This window comes from Mauremys reevesii, linkage group 1, assembly GCF_016161935.1.
Source record: "Mauremys reevesii isolate NIE-2019 linkage group 1, ASM1616193v1, whole genome shotgun sequence".
NCBI classification, from domain to species: domain Eukaryota; kingdom Metazoa; phylum Chordata; order Testudines; family Geoemydidae; genus Mauremys; species Mauremys reevesii.
In genome coordinates this window covers 139,873,820-139,892,028 of record NC_052623.1, presented here as the reverse complement: position 1 = coordinate 139,892,028, position 18,209 = coordinate 139,873,820, and the positions used below count along the sequence as shown (strand labels likewise).

The 18,209-nt window shown below is 38.9% G+C and overlaps 2 protein-coding genes across 15 annotated transcripts in view; one reads left to right on the top strand and one right to left on the bottom strand.

The window, feature by feature from the left end:
• The window catches only part of AP1S2 (adaptor related protein complex 1 subunit sigma 2), a 62,862-nt gene that overhangs the window by 40,661 nt on the left and 3,992 nt on the right, over nucleotides 1–18,209 (top strand). For 4 of the 12 annotated variants that reach the window (XM_039496668.1, XM_039496705.1, XM_039496688.1 and 1 more), the window contains 2 exons: nucleotides 5,543–5,551; nucleotides 7,130–7,670. The exons of 3 other annotated variants lie outside the window; for them this stretch is intronic. Coding sequence is in view for 3 of the 9 variants with exons in the window: in XM_039496705.1 (XP_039352639.1) it covers nucleotides 5,543–5,551; nucleotides 7,130–7,177 (57 nt within the window). In the remaining 6 variants the exon portion in view is untranslated. Of the gene's footprint in view, nucleotides 1–2,240; nucleotides 3,780–5,542; nucleotides 5,552–7,129; nucleotides 7,671–18,209 lie in introns of those variants that run through there. 5 more of the 12 variants (XM_039496676.1, XM_039496730.1, XM_039496736.1 and 2 more) reach the window with 2 other exon arrangements.
• Nucleotides 10,608–18,209, bottom strand: part of ZRSR2 (zinc finger CCCH-type, RNA binding motif and serine/arginine rich 2) — a 28,498-nt gene continuing 20,896 nt past the window's right edge. For 2 of the 3 annotated variants that reach the window (XM_039496613.1, XM_039496623.1), the window contains exon 12: nucleotides 13,836–14,849. In XM_039496613.1, the coding sequence (XP_039352547.1) occupies nucleotides 14,723–14,849 (127 nt within the window). In that variant the 3' untranslated portion in view covers nucleotides 13,836–14,722. Of the gene's footprint in view, nucleotides 10,974–13,835; nucleotides 14,850–18,209 lie in introns of those variants that run through there. The other variant, XM_039496628.1, reaches the window with a different exon arrangement.

The following is an 18,209-nucleotide window of genomic DNA, read 5'->3' as shown; positions in this document are numbered from 1 at the left end:
CTATGCTGATGGGAGAACCCCTTCCATCAGCATAGATAATCCACATCCTCGAGAGGCAGTAACTAGGTCAACAGAATAATTCTTCCTTCTACCTAGCACTGTCTACGCAAGGACTTAGATTTGTTTAACAACACTTAAGGGTGTGGATTTTTCATGTGCCTCTCTGACATAGGTAAACCAGCGTGATTTTCTAGTGTAGACCAGGACTGAAACTTTCTCTTCACTATTTATTAGTTTACATCTGTTTTGGGTTGGGCAATGAGAGAGGTCTTGAAGTTTGAAAACTATCATGCCACACCATTTTTACTGATTTTATCAGCGCAGTTAATATCTGAATCAGAATCCATTAGAAGTTTAAACCAACCCACATACCACTTGGTTGTTGCTCTCCTACCAATGGTATATGTACCATAGTTTTAGAAGTGCTGAATTAGTAAAATTCACTTGTTTATATTCAATTTCTAAATAATTGGTATGCTGCAATGTTTGGGTCGCAAACATTGCGGAGTAACGATACTTCCTCAAGAATGGTGTCCATGGAAATTGGGAATTATACATTTTTATTTTTTGTTATTTGTTGAAACATTTGACATTAAAATGAATTTAAGATATTTAAAGACCAGCTATATGGGGGGCTGTTACAGATAAAATTAGCAAGTGTGGAAGTTTTTCTTGTCAGTATTTCCGTCCCTTTTTAAGAATTTTGCTTGTATTGAGATTTATTTTCTTGGTGACTTCTGGAACAGAAAGTGAAATAATGTCTTTAATTGGCATACAGTAAAGGGTAGTAACTGACAGGGCAATTTTCAAAAAATGCCTGACGGCCTGAAAAGTAAATGTCCTGTCAACTTTCAGTGGGACTTCTGTTCCTAAATCCCTTCAGTACTTGAAATTCTGACCCAAGTGTCCTCAAAACATCATAATGCATTGCAAAAAGTGAACATGTGTTGTGAATGCTGTGTGGGTTTTAACAATATACTGCAACTGAAGCAGTTTTTCTAATGTTCTAATGTTTCATATTCATAATGCCTCCAAGAGCAAACTGTAATGTTAATAATCGAGAGTATTTTCAGTGAAATAGTAAGATTTAATCTGTGAAAAGTTTTTGTTCACGACACTGAGTTAGGGAAGCCTTGCAATCATTAAACAAAAGTGCCTTTTTGAGAGGAGGGAATCTCGATAGTACTAGCCCCTCTTCATGAGACATACACATACTTTAAAACCACAGAAAAATGAATTGTTGCGGCTGAACCTCTTGGAAGTACAAATGGAATTCTAATACTTGTAGAATATTCCTTTAACTTCTATTAACAATTTGTACTCTGCTGTAGATGATAACTGTAAGGAAAAACATACCACACCATCATTTTGGTAAATTTTGTTGAAATACAGTTCCTTTTTGAGTATCTGCTGATTAAAATATTTGTACCTTCAGAGACAGGGTGCACACTACAGAATTTTCTGATAAAATTCTTATCTGCACTATCATCGTTTCAAATGCACTGGTATTAGTATGCAGAGCCCTTGTGTGGGCAAGTCTGTTGGCTGGAACTGGTGCAGATAAACTGTTTGGTAGCACCAGCCATAATCTGGATTAAGGTAGTTTATATGGGTCCTTTCCACATGTAATGCACAGTAGAAGATCAGATAAGTTTATAAAGCTTTCAATATCCAAACACAAACATTTTAGTAGCATATTGTTACATGGATGTAGTATTCATAAAGGAGCTGTCCTAACAGTTTGGAAGGCAGTCATCAATCTATGAATGAAATTTGTGGTGCTTATATAAAGGGGGGAAAAAAAAAAGGCCACCTCTTCTCAAAAAAACCCCAACAACCCCACTTGAAGTAATGATGACAGTGCTGTGTCTACATGAAGCATTTTTGGAAATTTCACTGGGACAGTGCTGCTACTGGTAGCAGTGGTGGAAGAGCTAATGCAGATAGCTCTCCAACATGTTGTAACCCATGTCTTCTGGATCTGCTTATATTAGGTCTAGATGATATAGAAATGTAAATGCCTGTGCCCTGTCTTAATGCTCCCAGCATTATATTACCAGTGAAGGAGCATTAATGGTAGTACAATGGTAAAATATTTCCCCCAAAGGGCTAGTGGAGACAAGGCTAGTGTGTAGTTCTGTATTAGAGATAGTATTGTAAGAACCTTTTGGCAAGAATATTTATTGTGTATCTGTCCAGCTGTGTATTATGTGTAAGAATGTATACATTTCTTTTTGTAGCCACGTCATGAATACTTTAATGTCCCAGTGTACTAAATGACTTCATTCATCATGCATGCAGCATTTCAGAGAGGAGATAGACCTGACTTATTCATGGCAGAACATTATCCTCAGCTTGGTGAAATCAGTCATCTTGAACACAGTAGACTATACCACAACCATTATCTTTGCTGTTGTACTTTCCTTCTCTCCTTTTGTTTGTGTATTCTCATGTCTCATCTTGATATAACTTGTTCTTGTCAGCATATGATCTCTTATTGTGTGAACAGTTCCAAGTCTTATGTTTAACATTTGTGTGAAAGTCATTCAGCTTGAATAAGTACATACTGTAACATTACTTAATCTTTTAAATATTTTAGCTGTGGTGTTACTTAAAAATACATATAAAATTGTAGTATACATCAAAAGTGTATAGAGAGAAACTAGTGAGCCCATGGAATAGTGTAAGGCTTATCTTTTTAAAGTGTGTATAGAATATATACATACATATGTATTAGCTTTATGTATAGTTGTAATACTGTATACATCTCTAATGAAAAATGCAAAAGTAAAATGCATTTTCCTCTACCTTTACTTTTAATTTCTTTTGTAAGTATTTGTTGGGACAGTGGTGATTTACTGTTTATATATAGAGGTAGCGGGGAGAAATTTTTATGCCTGATCGTTGGCATTTAAGATAGATAATGTTTTTGTAATATCACAAAATCTCAGAGTTCTAACATTCTGATCTGTGTTTAAAGGTTGAATACACTTGAGCACTTGTCCTCCTTTTATAGTAGTAATGATTAAAATTGTTACCCAAGTACATTCCTTTGCAACCTAATACTTCACAAAGTTTCAACTTTTTGCTTTTAATATTCAGTCATTAATACCATATTAAAATCTTAATGTTCATTAATCAGTATTTGTAATTTGAAATAAGATGTATTGAATCACAAAAGGAAGGCTGCTACTTTAAAGATTTCTATTAAAATAACTATCCTGAGTATATGCAGATCCAAGATGAAGACACATACTTCACCCTATATTGTCCACTAAAAGTGAATGTTGTTACATTATATAGAGCTGTTTTATCTTTAAGGCAAAGATTATAATAATTTAAATAGAAAGGAAGTGGTTAAATAAATCGACAACAAACACTTTAACATTTCAGAAGTATTTCATATATGGTAATGCACTACATTTTAAATGTCTATCTGACTTTAAAAAAATTGGGAACATAAAAGGGGAATTTTTGGATTTAATTTGCAGCATTCTGGGATGTTATAGAAAACTAGATCATACGGGTGGTTTTCCACTCCCAAGTTTGTTACTCTTTTTTGTAAGACATTAACAGTTTGTGTGAACATGTGCAGTTGGTTAATGCTACTTTAATCTGCATTCTCTCATGACTATTGGCTTATAATGCTATGCACTGAGCTGTAACGAGATGCTGTTTCTCTTGTTATTTGTATACAGCTGCTTGCTTTTAAATGACTAGATAATGAATTGGCTTTCCTGGCATGTCTGAAATAAAGTATTGCATGCATTTCTGTCTCATGTGAATGGCTTTTTTCTCAACTCTTGGTTCTGGTATTTCAAATGTGTATTTGTTACCTCTGTTAAATTCTGTATTGCAGATGCCTTATAAAATGTAAAAAACATTCCATAACAGCTAGATAAAAATGTATACAAATGATTTCTAAATCTGAAAAACACAAATAGAACTAAATATGGCATAGATCTTGTCCATGTTGTATTTAAGTCTTAAATTGATTTCTAAAGTTCATAACAAAATGTTTAAAAATATCAAGGCATCCTAAATTGGAATGATGAAGGCAGTTGGTAAGAATTCAGGATAAAATGTATCTGTCACAAGACTATAACTTATCGCTATTGTACAATAAGCATACATCATGATTTACTCGTGAGGTCTAGTTCTAGATTTTTAATAACGCAATATCCAATCAAATGCCATTGAATTTTATTTGAGTCATGAGTGAAGCAATGTGCTTAACTACACAGGATCATTTTATTGGGAATTTGAATATACAGTGGCAGAAAAGTTCCTTAGTGTACAAAAATTGAAGTGGCAACATTAATCAATAGTTACCATGTAGTTTATTGTGAAAGAAGTATTTTTTGGTCATTTAGGAAATAATCAATTTCACCTCTGTAGTTATAAGTTTTCAAATCCATTATAATTAAAAGTTAGAATCACAGAAATGTAGGGCTGCAAGGGACCTAGCAGATATCAAGTCCAGCACCCTGCCCTGAGGCAGGACCAAATAAACTTAGACTATCCCTGACAGATGTTGAAAAATTGCATTAAAATAAACAGGATAAATTTGGTCATCAAGCTCCCACAAGCTTGCATGAGAATTTAACAGTTCTGTTTCTCTTAATCCAACCATAGGAATAAAGTTCAACCCTCATTTATTATAATAAATGCTTAAAATTGGTGCACAGGGAAATAGATACTTAAAAAGACACTCAGCTCATTATTTTAATATACTTTTCAAATTGTTTTTGTTCTGTAATATTCTCAGAGCATGAAAATGCTATTTATTTTCTCACCAGTTTTGATATTTCGTTTTAGAATCTCTTCTCCCCCTCCCCCCATTATGGAGTAGAAATTTGCATAAGTATTTTTAACATTTTTATAATTGATAGTATGCCAAGGCTGTTTCACACCAGCTTCCATGTCAGTACGGGTCTGGGAATATTTTAAATACTGCTTCAGTGGGAAAACACATCTGCGGGTGTCACATGGGTGGAAGTGAGATTTTATGTCCTTGGCTTTATTAGAAAGGGGGAATTTTTAATTTTATTGAAAAGTGGGTGGATTGAAAAAATCCACAGAATTTTGTCTAATCAGATTGTAATAGCGTTGAGTGATTTTTCGTCTCCTTTTCGTACTTAATTTCCAGCATTATTGATGGAATTGTGTATACATTGAGGGTAGAATGGACCTCTTGGGCCAAATGTTGGGCTTAAGCTACTCAACAGTGTCCTTTCAAAGTACAAAGATACCTGTTTCAAGTGAAGTGGAACTGTCTTAATATTTAAATCAGTATATACACATGCGTTAATCTGAAGATTAAAAACTTGATCATTCTACATGTGACGCATATAGAGATTAAATTACTCATTTCTGAAGTGTTAGTGTTACAATACTAAACCACTTGAGTCAAATAGGTACAAGACTAGTAAACTGACACTTTTAAAATGGATCTAAATATTCTGTAAAACTAAAGTCTCTGAGGATTTGCTGCTTAATTGTAATCTTTCTTTTTCTTGCTTCATGACATGCCTTGTCTTAGGATGCTAAAGTAAGTTTGTTTTTGTTTTTCATTCTCTGGGTGCTTTATGAAACCAAAACCAGTGTAATTTTAAAGACAGTGTCTATTTTCATTGACTATGATGATGTTGCTAGTAATTGTGGAAATGGACAGCACAATCTTTCTAATTGGCTAGATCTTCTTCCAGTTGCATAAAAATAACTCTTCAAATTCCCTAAATGAAAGTCGGATATAGACTTTAGTACAGTAACTCCTCACTTAATGTCCGCCCTCTTAACGTTGTCACTGCTCAATTAGGGAACATGCTTGTTTAAAGTTGTGCAATGCTCCCTTATAATGTCGTTTGCTTGCCTGCTCTGTCCAGTGTTTGTAAGAGCAGTGACTTTACAAAGGAGCATTGCACAAGTTCCTCTTCTCCAGCTCCTCCCTCTTCCTTCCCCCACAGCTAAACAGCTGTTTGGCGGCGCTTAGGACTTTCTGGGAGGGAGGGGCAGGAGCGGGGATGCAGCTGCTCCGGAGAGGAGGTGGAGTGGGGGTTGGAAGAGGTGGGCCTGGAGTGGAGTAGGGACAGGAAGAGGTGGGCCTGGAGCATCCCCTCGCAAAGTCGGCACCTGTTCTTCTCCAGGGAAACTGCCACTGCTGCTGCGAAAGTGCTTCCTATTGTCCTTGCCTGCAGCAGGCTGTGCCTGTGTGGGGTAAGCCAGGGGCACTTCCCAACCATAGTACAGCACTGTACAGTATATAATGTCTTTTGTCTGCCCCTCCAAAAAATTCCTTGGAACCTAACCCCCCCACCACTTACATTAAATCTTATGGGGAAATTGGATTAGTTTAATATTGTTTCACTTAGTTGCATTTTCAGAAACATAACTACAACGTTAAGTGAGGAATTACTGTATATAAAAAATATATTAAACACTTATTTGCTTTATTTGGTAGAGGGAAAAGGTCTTCATTGAAAATTTAGTGCAGTACCTTTAGGAAAGAACTGGTTCCAGAAGTTTATACCTGGCCTAGAATACTAGAGCCCCAAATCTTGGGCTTCCCTTCTCTTAAAGATTGGCCATTTCATCCTTCTCAAGTAGTTTTTGTCCAGTATACAATAGTGTCTCTAGCTGGGAGGGCTATTTTGAGAATTAATACTGTTGATTTTGCCTGACTAGGACCTGTTGCTTCCAAAACTTAGGAATTTTAAAGGATTTAAAGGATATTGTATCTGTACAGTACATCAGCCATTTCATTTTTACGTGAGGGATTTTTGGAGCTCTCCATAAAATATCACAAAATGAAATGATGTCAAATCCATTACAGATTTTTAAAAAATTCATGTCTGTTTTACTAAGTTGTGGCTTGTTCCATCATGGAACATCTGATTTATTTTCTTTTTAGCGTTAAGGGGTCATAAAGCTTACAAGCCATCCCTATAAACCATGGCAAACTTCTTAATAGTCCTTTTAGAAATGCATCTGATGTCATACATATAAACCCTCACATTTTCCCTTATGATTTTTTTAAAGTAAGCACTTTCCATATTAACTTTCCACATATGAGCTTGTTTGCTAGGAGCACAGGATCTGTTTACCACTGTCTCAAATTTTCCCTCCACAGGAAGCAGAGACCCCACGTAGTGTACTTGAAGAAATTGGACTCACATAAATCTCCTCTGAAGTCTCCTGGTGTTTCACATACTGTAAATGTCCACTGCCATCATTTTAATGTTTAGCTAATGGTGTAAGATGCTGTTTGTCAGTATTACTGTTTTGCTAAATTGCTTCATTCAGGCCTACAAGAAAATATCCCATTTAAAGTTTAAAAAAAGGGAACAAAATTGTAAAACCTCCAAAAAGGATAAAAGAAAGGGATTTCAATTCAAGACCTCTCTTTGGTGCATTTGAGAAAATCATAGGTGACGACTTCAGTAATTACACTGTTTAATTAGCAACCGTGACTTAAGGAAACAAATGAATCAGCTTCAGTACATTGTCATGTTTAACAGAAAGGAAAGTACATGTGACAACTTTAAATGTGAAATGTAACAATGTGGAACTTGGTTTTATGCAACCAAATACTTATTTGTTCATCTACATTTTATGCCAACATTTGTGAAAAATCTGCTTTTTTCAGTTAATACAGAAAGACTGGGAATTAACTGTTTACTATGGAATTTTTTTCATTACACCAAAGAACCCTAGTATGATCTGGATATCAAACTGGTATGAGCTGTTAAGCTGGCTTCATTTTTTAGCAACAAAGCTGCAACCAGACCATTTGATAGAAATGGAAGTATTCAATACAAAGATTTTACACAAAAATACATGAGTTAATGTATTATAAAGGGAATACAAATTATTTTTTACAGCCTGCATATTGGAACCATCCTGTTTTTAACATCAGTATTATTGCTTAACCACTGTAGACTTATACCTAGATTATGTACTTTGCCCTTCTGCCTATTCAGATGAGTAGATAATGTAAAATATGCTGGGGTAGCACTTGACATCATGGAGAGGAGGGGATAACTTAAAGGGAAAGTTAAAAATGTGCAATTTAAAATTTAGGGAGAGAAGGTGGTGTGGTAATATCTTTTATTGGACCAACTTCTGTTGGTGAGAGAGAGAGAAGCTTTTGAGCTTACTACATGTCAGGTCTGAGAAATGTACTCTGAGGGTCACAGCTAAATACCAGGTGAAACAGATTGTTTAGCATAAGTAGTTAACACATATTTCAAGGGACCATTCAAGGCAAAGTGGCCCATTAACACCCCTCCAGTCATAGGGGGAAACAGAAGGGGGAGAAGGTATCTGGGGGAGGGTTGTTAGTCAGTCCTGGCAGAACCCTCCCAAAAGTGTGGGGGGGAGGGGCAGGGCTCCTGCCCCCCTGTAGCTCTGCCTGAGGCCCTGCCCCCTGCCAGACTGGAAGCTGGAGCAGGTTGGGAGCCATGGACTCTCCACCTGCTGGGGTTTGGGGGACCCCTAGAGCAGCTCATGGTCTGTGTCCCTGCCCTGCGGGCTCCCTGCCCAGGGTAGGTGGAGGGCGCATGGCCCCCCACACTGCCCGCGTGGCTTTTACCAGCCAAGGGATAGGGCCTCAGAGCTGCAGCCCAGCTGTGGGAAGAGCCACACAGCCAGTCAGCTGTGAGGGGCTGTGGACCTTTCATCTGCCCTGGATGAGGGGCCCAGGGCTTCTCTTTGGCCGCCCGCCCTGGGCAGGTGAAGGGTGGAGAATCAGTGGTGCAGCACCCCCTGCTGCCCAGGCTCCCCCGCTGGGCTCCAGCTGCTGGCCCTTGCTCAGGGGGCAGGGTCTTGGGCCCAAGAGGAGGGGCAGGGACTGTGGCAAAAAGTGGACAGGACAGGCCCATCCACTTTCAAAAAGTGGGAAGACCATAGCGCCCCCCCTCCCCCTCCAGTTCCAGCGCTGATGATGTTTAGTGGGTTATAGATTGTTGTAATAAACCATAAATCCAGTGACAACATGGGTGAAAACTTTTCTCAAAGCGATCACGCTATAGCTGACCTGTCAGTCCTCATCCTCAAAGGAAACCTGCACAACACTTTCAAAAGGTGAGCCTGGGAGCTTAAAATTCATAACTCTGCTAGACACTAAAAATCATGGACTGAACAGACACTCTGAATTTATGGTTTATAACAACAATCTATATCCACTAACAACCCCCCTGCCCAAGCTGCGTCTCCCCATATTTCTTCCTCCCTTAGAACTGGAAGGGTGTTGTTATAAACACCCTTCCAGTTCTAAGGACCATTTCACCTTGAATGGTCCATTGAAATGTGTGTTAACTGCTTATGCTGTCTGTTCCACATTGTGTTTAGCTGTGACTTTTCAGTACATTTCTCAAACTGGAAGAAGAGCTCCCTGTAAGATCAAAAGCTTCTCTCTCTCTCATCAACACAGTTTGTCCAATAAAAGATATCACCTCATCCACCTTGTGTCTCTAATATTCTGAGACAGATATGGCTACAACACTGCATATAACAATTTCAAAGTTTTTATTTTGAACCCTAGAAACAAGGCTTTGCATTTACTGGTATTTTATGGTATGCTCAATGGGGGCATAAGCATTTTAAAAATCTTTTAACCTGCTTCATTGATGTACATTAATGTCCTGTCACCGTACATGCAGGTGACATCCATTGTGAAATTACTAAGCTTAAGCAAACACAAGTGTTTGTATTCAGTACCACTAACTTAATTTACACTGAAGTCCTATTGAAAATTACTGAGTGAGTTTCAGCATGTAAATGAACAAATAATCAAGGGTAATAGACCACAAAATGTACTTTGTTCATTTATTTTGACAGTTATAGGTGTTTTGCAATATAGTCTACACCTTAAAGTGTTTAGTCTTATGAGATCTCTGTACAGAACTCTGTTCTGTTGCTGAGAAGTTAGTGCCATTTTTTCCTGCAAATTATGTGTGGAGTAGCAAAGTTCTACTGTGTGTATCTGCAGTGATCACAAGGTGAGTGTTTTTCTAAGCTTGCTGTTAAATGGGAACTGACCATAGGCTCCATAACATTTCAGTTCGCTCACTTGACGTAAGCAGTACCACACATTTACAGTATTCATATCCACTCATGTCATGTACAGAACACAGGCCTCTCAAGTCACTAGAATATCATGTTTGTATAAGGTACACAAGAGCCCTGTTATGCATTTCACTCATGTAGAATATGCAAAAAAAGATGAGATACAACTGGTATGGGATGGTTGTCTGTTTGTGCTGTTGAAGTGAATGAATTTCCTTCATTTAAAATGTCAATCTGAAAGCAGTTTTATGTGTGTTTAAACAAACATGTTTCTAAGGTTTACGCTGTCACTTGTATGTGCTAGGCTGGATTAAGCTTTGTTGTGATTGTGTCAAAACCTGTGACCACTGTCTTAGTATCACATTAATTTAATTGTAATAAATGTTCATTTTTACACCATTGCTGTTTGCTTATATATAATCAAAGGTTTAATATTTTTGCAGGGGGAAGGAGAGGATAGGTAAATATTTTAGTGATAGGAAAAAATAATGCACAATTAAACATTACCTCACTTGATTTGCAACAAACTTTATTAAAAAAGTGTAATGTATACTCACGATTCCATTTATTTACAGCTATTAACACTTTTACAGAAAACAATAAGTTAGCAGGTAATTGAAAGCTTAATCACATTAAACACTTTACTGTAAAGAAACTTCATCTGAATGAATATTCAGTTTAGCTATAGTGCTATTTCACTTGAGAATTAAAGCCAAAAACACACTAACTGAAGGTGTTTTGGATAATACAAACTTAGCATTCAGTTTCTTGACTATAATAAAGGGCAGTTCAGTACAGCATACACAGTCCTAATTTCAGTGAAAGTGTTTCTCTAACTGGGAGAAGTTGTCACTCATTTTTCAAAAAGTGAGCACTAAGATTCTTGTCTGAATTCCACTTGGCTTTACCTGAAGGAAGAAAGAAGTTTGGAAAATCATTAGTACCTTCACTTTAAAGGGTTTCCGCCAAGGATAAGATGAAAACAAGCTTAAGTGCAAGAGTAAGTTTCTCTACGTAATCGTCCTTTTCTACTCCAGCTATTGCCATACAGTTTGTGCTGTGCTTGGAATACTGAGCATTGGACGCTAACAGAATTTTCAAGCTGAATGCCTCGCAGAATATTTTTCCAAGTGTTGAAGGATAGACTGTGAAACAGCATTTAGGGGTATATATCAACCTCAAGCTAACATCACTTCTCTGATTTATAAGCAGGGTTCTGCTAATTCTGCCGTGCTGCAAAATTTTCCTCTATGGGCCAGCTGCCATGGAAATCTAGTTTTCCTGGCAGTTTGGACTCCATCTTTTGATCTCATTTGGTACCAGGACTGTAAAAGTTTTTTGTTCTACCTGCTTGATTTTACTTGTCTTATAAAGCAGGAGGATGTTCTGTTTTGTATTCATATTTCAGTGAAGTGATAAACCAGCATCTGTACAAGGTTGTGTCAGACTTCTCTGTCCAGGGTATCATGAACTAGTGCTGCCACTTCTGTGGCTAACTAGAGAACTTGAACATACCACCCTTGCACCCTACCTCCTCTTCTTCCCTCAAAGCTACCCTCTCCCCCAAAAATAGTTGCTTTAGCCACTTGTCCCCCTCCTCTACCAATGTGTTCTCTACTTGCTTTCCTTCCCATTCATATCCTGTGAAGCTGGAACAAGGGTGAGGGGCATACGGACTCCATACTTTATAAGAAGGGACACTGAAGAGGTTCATAGATAAGGCCCTGAGAGACCATTATCATCTAGCCTGACCTGTACAACACAAGCCATGCCACTTTCCTGCATTGATTCCTGCTTTAACTAGAGTATGTGTCAGAAGAATCCAGTATTGATTAAAAATGCTAGTGATGATCTACACTAGCCTCTGTTTGTCAGAGGGTGGAGATGGATGGCAGGAGAGAGATCACTTGATCATTGCCTGTTAGGTTCACTCCCTCCAGGGCACCTGGCATTGGTCACTGTTGGTAGACAGGATACTGGGCTAGATGGACCTTTGGTCTGACCCAGTACGGCCGTTCTTATGTTGTTCTTGTGCTAACTTATGCAATGGTTAATTACCCTCCTTGTTTAAAAACTGCATCTTTATTTCTAGGGCTGTTGATTAATCATAGTTAACTCATGCAATTAACTCAAATTAATGGCAGTTTTAATTGCACTGGTAAACAATAGAATACCAATTGAAATCTATTAAATATTTTGGATGTTTTTCTACATTTTCAAATATATTGATTTCAGTTACAACGTAGAATACAAAGTGTACACTGCTCACTTTATTATTTTTATTACAAATATTTGCACTGTAAAACTGATAGTATTTTTCAGTTAATCTCATACAAGTACTGTAGTGCAATCTCTTTATTGTGAAAGTGCAATTTACAAATGTAGATTTTTTTTGTTTTGTTACATAACTGCATTCCATTCCAAAACAAAACAATGCAAAACTTTAGAGCCTACAAGTCTACTCAGGCCGCCTTCTTGTTTGGCCAATCTCTAAGACAAACAAGTTTGTTTACACTTATTGGAGATAATGCTGCCCACTTCTTATTTACAATGTCACCAGAAAGTGACAACAGGCATTCGCATGGGACTCTTGTAGCTGGCATTACAAGGTATTTACATGCCAGATATGCTAAACATTCATATGCCCCTTCATGCTTCAGCCACCATGCCAGAGAACATGCTTCCATGCTGATGATGATCATTAAAAAAATAATTAAATTTGTGACTTTACTTCTTGGGGGAGAATTGTATGTCTCCGTTTCTGTTTTACCTGCATTCTGCCATATATTTCATGTTGGAGTAGTCTCAGATGATGACTCGGCACATGTTCATTTTAAGAACACTTTTACAGCAGATTTGACAGAACACAAGGAAGGTACCAATGTTAAATTGCTAAAGATAGCTACAGCACTTGACCCAAAGTTTAAGAATCTGAAGTGCCTTCCAAAATCTGAGAGGGATGAGGTGTGGAGCCTGCTTTCAGAAGATTTAAAAGACATGTCATCTGGAATGGTGGTTGAAACATGAAGGGACATATGAATCTTAGCGCATCTGTCATGTAAATATCTTGCAACACCGGCTACAACAGTGCCATGCGAACGCCTGTTCTCACTTTAAGATGACGTGAACAAGAAGTGAGCAGCATTATCTCCTGCAAATGTAAACAAACTTGTTTGTCTGAGTGATTGGCTGAACAAGATATAGAACTAAGAGCTTTGCTTCTGAGAGCTGCTGACATGCAGTATAGTTCCAGTTTTTATTCGTTGAGGCAGAGTACAATGAATGACATAGCACTGAGACAGGTGTCTCTTACTGTTGAACAACTGTGTAGCCTATAATACAATAATTGTGGTAATGCACAGGATGGTCATCATCTGTGCTGAGAAAATGACTCTTCCCTTTAAGCATGAAAGGCAAAAGTTAGAGCTGAAAGATTACCAAAAATGTTTTAAACATGTCCTGCTCCTGCCAGGGCTGGCACCAGCCAAGCAAGCTTGTGCTTGGGGCGGCAGATTCTAAGGGGCGGCATTCCCTCTTTTTTTTTTTTTTTGCTTTGCTGCTTTGGCCACCCCACAGGTTTTTTTCTTTTTGGTTCACCGCTCTGGCTGCCCTGTAGGGGGCGGAGGAGGGGAGCGCCCTGCTGGGAGTGGGCTGCACCCTCCATCTGCCCCAGCTGGTGCCAGGTCTGTAGCAAGCCTGGCAGGGAAGCCCATGTCCTTCCCTCCCCGCTGACTGGAGCGGAGCCCTCCCAGCAGGCAGCACGGCGGAAGCCCTGGCCGCCCCCCTTCTCTGCCCCTGCCTGGGGCACGTCTGCAACACTGGGAGTCCCCCTGCACTCGCGCTCTGGCCACCCTGCACGGGTTTTTTTTGCTCTGCTGCTCCGGAAGCCCTGCACGGTTTTTTTTGTTTTTGTTTTTTTTGCTTTGGTGCTGCAGCTGCCTTGCAAGTTGTTTTTTTGTTTGCTTGGGGAGGCAAAAAAGTCAGAGCCGGCCCTGCCTACTGCTATGAACTGGAGAACCAAGAGGGCCAGAAGAGATGAAGGGCCTGATTTTCCACTACCCTGCATCTGGCTCAGTAAGTTTCAGCTTTTCTCTGAAGTATAGCCATGAAATTAGTGACATGCTCTGAAGAAATGCAGCAACAGTACAGGAGCCCTGTTTAAAGTAGACTCTACCAGAATTATGTCTCACTTTGGGGTGGGATCTTGTCCCCAAGCAAACTCACTATAGACTGCTTCAAATGCCCTTATTCGGGGGAGGGGAGGCTCTGTCTTAGATTGTAAGCTCCAACGAGCAAGGACTGTCTCTGTATTTGCACTGTAGCTAGCACACTGGGGCCCTTCAGTGCTACTGTCATATTCCTTCAGGATACCACATGATAGGAGCTATGCCAGTACTACTGCATTTTGTAAAGTCTTCATGAGCTGTAATGGCAGTAGAAATACACATCACAGAAAATCCATCCTCTGAATTTAGTTCCTTATTGAGCCCCTTTTGCTATTTCCCTTGCAAACTTTAAGCTTACATTTAAAAAAAAAACCTTTGGTTTTGATTTCAAATAAAAATAATCACTCACTAAGCTGTAGTGTAATTACAAAAAGCCATGCACATGACTGTTTGATTCTGAAGCCTTCTCACACTCAGACCTCACTTAAGTGTTATGGGAAACAGTAGTACTGAAGCATGAGGTATGAAAGCAGTTGGAAAATGACTGCTAATACCTCAAAGCTGTAGCAGCAGACTTGTGGGCAGTCTAGTTTCGGTGCTGAATGCATACCCAGACAGCTTAAATGTGGAGGAAAAATACAAGAGTTAGCAGCAGCTGAATGTACTATTGATATTAACCATTGGCATGATCAAAGCTTTAGAAGAAGCTGCACCCTCAAGTCAAGGCTGGAATAAATATTTCCTTTTCTATTTAATAGTGTGGCTATAAAGAAGTATCTGCATTATGGGGGATAGTATCAAGAACCAGATAGGCTCCCAGCTCCTCTTGAAAAAATCAATGGGAGTTAGGCACCTAATTGCCCTTTGAAAAATCTCTCCTTAAGTATTGTATCTAATTTATACCCCACGATTGTAAGGGTTTCAAGGATCTATTTGGAATGCAAACACAGATTTTAAACACTAATAGCACCCCAACTATCAAGATGAACCTTGATTTCTAGAAGTTATTTTATTACTGCTTTGCATGCTCCACATAGGAAAGTGTATAAGGAATTGGAATGAGGAAGTCATTCCTGGGGGGGAACAGGGAGAGTAGCACTATGTGAAAGATAGGGTGACCAGATGTCCCAATTTTATAGGGACAGTCCTGATCTTTGGGTCTTTTTCTTATATAGGATCCTATTATCTCTCCCCCCCCCCCCCATCCTGATTTTTCACACTTGCTGTCTGGTCACCCTAGTGAAAGAAAATGTAGAATCAAATGAAGTAAAAATCTTAAATGAATCCACATGTTCCATAGAATCTCTCTGGATAGTAATTACATACTCTAATAAGAATATAATAGTAGGGATCTATTACCGACCACCTGACCAGGACAGTGATAGTGACAATGAAATGCTAAGGGAGATTAGAGAGGCTATCAAAATAAACAACTTGATAATAGTGGGGGATTTCAATTATCCCCATATTGACTGGGTACATGTCACCTCAGGACAAAATGCAAAGACAAAGTTTTTCAATACATTAAATGACTGCTTCTTGGAGCAGCCGGTACAGGAACCCACAAGGGGAGAGGCAATTCTCAATTTAGTCCTAAGTGGAACGCAAGATCTGGTCAAAGAGGTAACTATAACAGTACCACTTGGAAACAGTGACCATAACAACATTTAACATTCCTGTGATGGGAAGAACACCTCAACAGCCCAACACTGTGGCATTTAATTTCAGAAAGGGGAACTATGCAAAAATGAGGTTAGTTAAACAGAAATTAAAAGGTACAGTGACTAGAGTGAATTCCCTGAAAGCTGCATGGACACTTTTCAAAGACATCAGAATACAGGCCCAACTTAAATGTATACCCCAAATTAAAAAACACAGTAAAAAGAACTAAAAAAGAGCCGCCGTAGCTTAACCACCATGTAAAAGAAGCAGCGAGAGATGAAAAAGGCATCTTTTAAAAAGTGGAAGTCAAATCCTAGTGAGGTAAATAGAAAGGAGCATAAACACTGCCAACTTAAGTGCAAGAGTGTAATAAGTGCCAAAAAGGAGTTTGAAGAATAGCTAGCCAAAAAATCTCAAAAGGTAATAAAATGTTTTTTAAGGACATCAGAAGCAGGAAGCCTGCTAAACAACCAGTGGGGGCCCTGGACGATCGAGATACAAAAGGAGCGCTTAAAGACGATAAAGTCATTGCGAAGAAACTAATTTAATTCTTTGCTTCAGTCTTCACAGCTGAGGATGTTAGGGAGATTCCCAAACCTGAGCCATCCTTTGTAGGTGACAAATCTGAGGAATTGTCACAGATTGAAGTGTCACTAGAGAAAGTTTTGGAATTAACTGAAAAACCTAACAGTAACAAGTCACCGGGACCAGATGGCATTCACCCAAGAGTTCTGAAAGAACTCAGATGTGAAATTGCAGAACTATTAAGTATAGTTTGTAACCTCTCCTTTAAATCAGCTTCTGTACACAATGACTGGAAGATAGCTAATGTAATGTCAATATTTAAAAAGGGCTCTAGAGGTGATCCTTTGAAGGGGTCAACAAACATGTGGACAAGGGGGATCCAGTGGACATACTGTACTTAGATTTCCAGAAAGCCTTTGACAAGGTCCTTCACCAAAAGGCTCTTATGTAAATTGTCATGGGATAAGAGGGAAGATTCTTTAATGGACTGAGAACTGGTTAAAAGACAGGGAACAAAGGGTAGGAATAAATGGGACATTTTCAGAATGGAGAGGGGTAACTAGTGGTGTTCCCCAAAGGTCAGTCCTAGGACCAATCCTATTCAACTTATTCATAAATGATCTGGAGAAAGGGGTAAACAGTGAGGTGGCAAAGTTTGTAGATGATACTAAACTGTTCAAGATAGTTAAGACCAAAGCAGACTGTGAAGAACTTCAAAAAGCTCTCACAAAACTAAGTGATTGGGCAACAAAATGGCAAATGAAATTTAATGTGGATAAATGTAAAGTAATGCACATTGGAAAAAATAACCCCAACTATACATACAATATGATGGGGGCTAATTTAGCTACAACTAATCAGGAAAGAGATCTTGGAGTCATCGTGGATCGTTCTCTGAAGATGTCCACGCAGTGTGCAGCGGCAGTCAAAAAAGCAAACAGGATGTTAGAAATCATTCAAAAAGAGATAGAGAATAAGATGGGAAATATCTTATTGCCCTTATATAAATCCATGGTACGCCCACATCTTGAATACTGAGTACAGATGTGGTCTCATCTCAAAAAAGATATTACTAGCATTAGAAAAAGTTCAGAAAAGGGCAACTAAAATGATTAGGGGTTTGGAACAGGTCCCATATGAGGAGAGATAAAAGAGGCTAGGACTCTTCAGTTTGGAAAAAAGAGGAGACTAAGGGAGGATATGATAGAGGTATACAAAATCATGAGTGGTGTGGAGAAAGTGTATAAGGACAAGTTATTTACTTGTTCCCATAATAGAAGAACTAGGGGCCACCAAATGAAATTAATGGGCAGGTTTAAAACAAATACAAGGAAATTCTTCACACAGCGCACAGTCAACCTGTGGAACTCCTTGCCTGAGGAGGTTGTGAAGGCTAGGACTATGACAGGGTTTAAAAGAGAACTAGATACATTCATGGAGGTTAAGTCCATTCATGGCTATTGGCCAGGATGGGTGAGGAATAGTGTCCCTGGCCTCTGTTTGTCAGAGGGTGGAGCTGGATGGCAGGAGAGAGATCACTTGATCATTACCTGTTAGGTTCACTCCCTCTGGGACACCTGGCATAGGCCACTGTTGGTAGACAGGATACTGGGCTGGATGGACCGTTGGTCTGACACAGTATGGCCATTCTTATGTAAGTCCTGACAGCACTATAAGTATTAATTACTCTCCTATACATACTTTATTCATTTCTTCAGTCACTCTGTTCCTTAGTTAACAGCTCCTGTGTTTTGGTTTATAGCGGGGTAGGCAACCTATGGCACGCGTGCC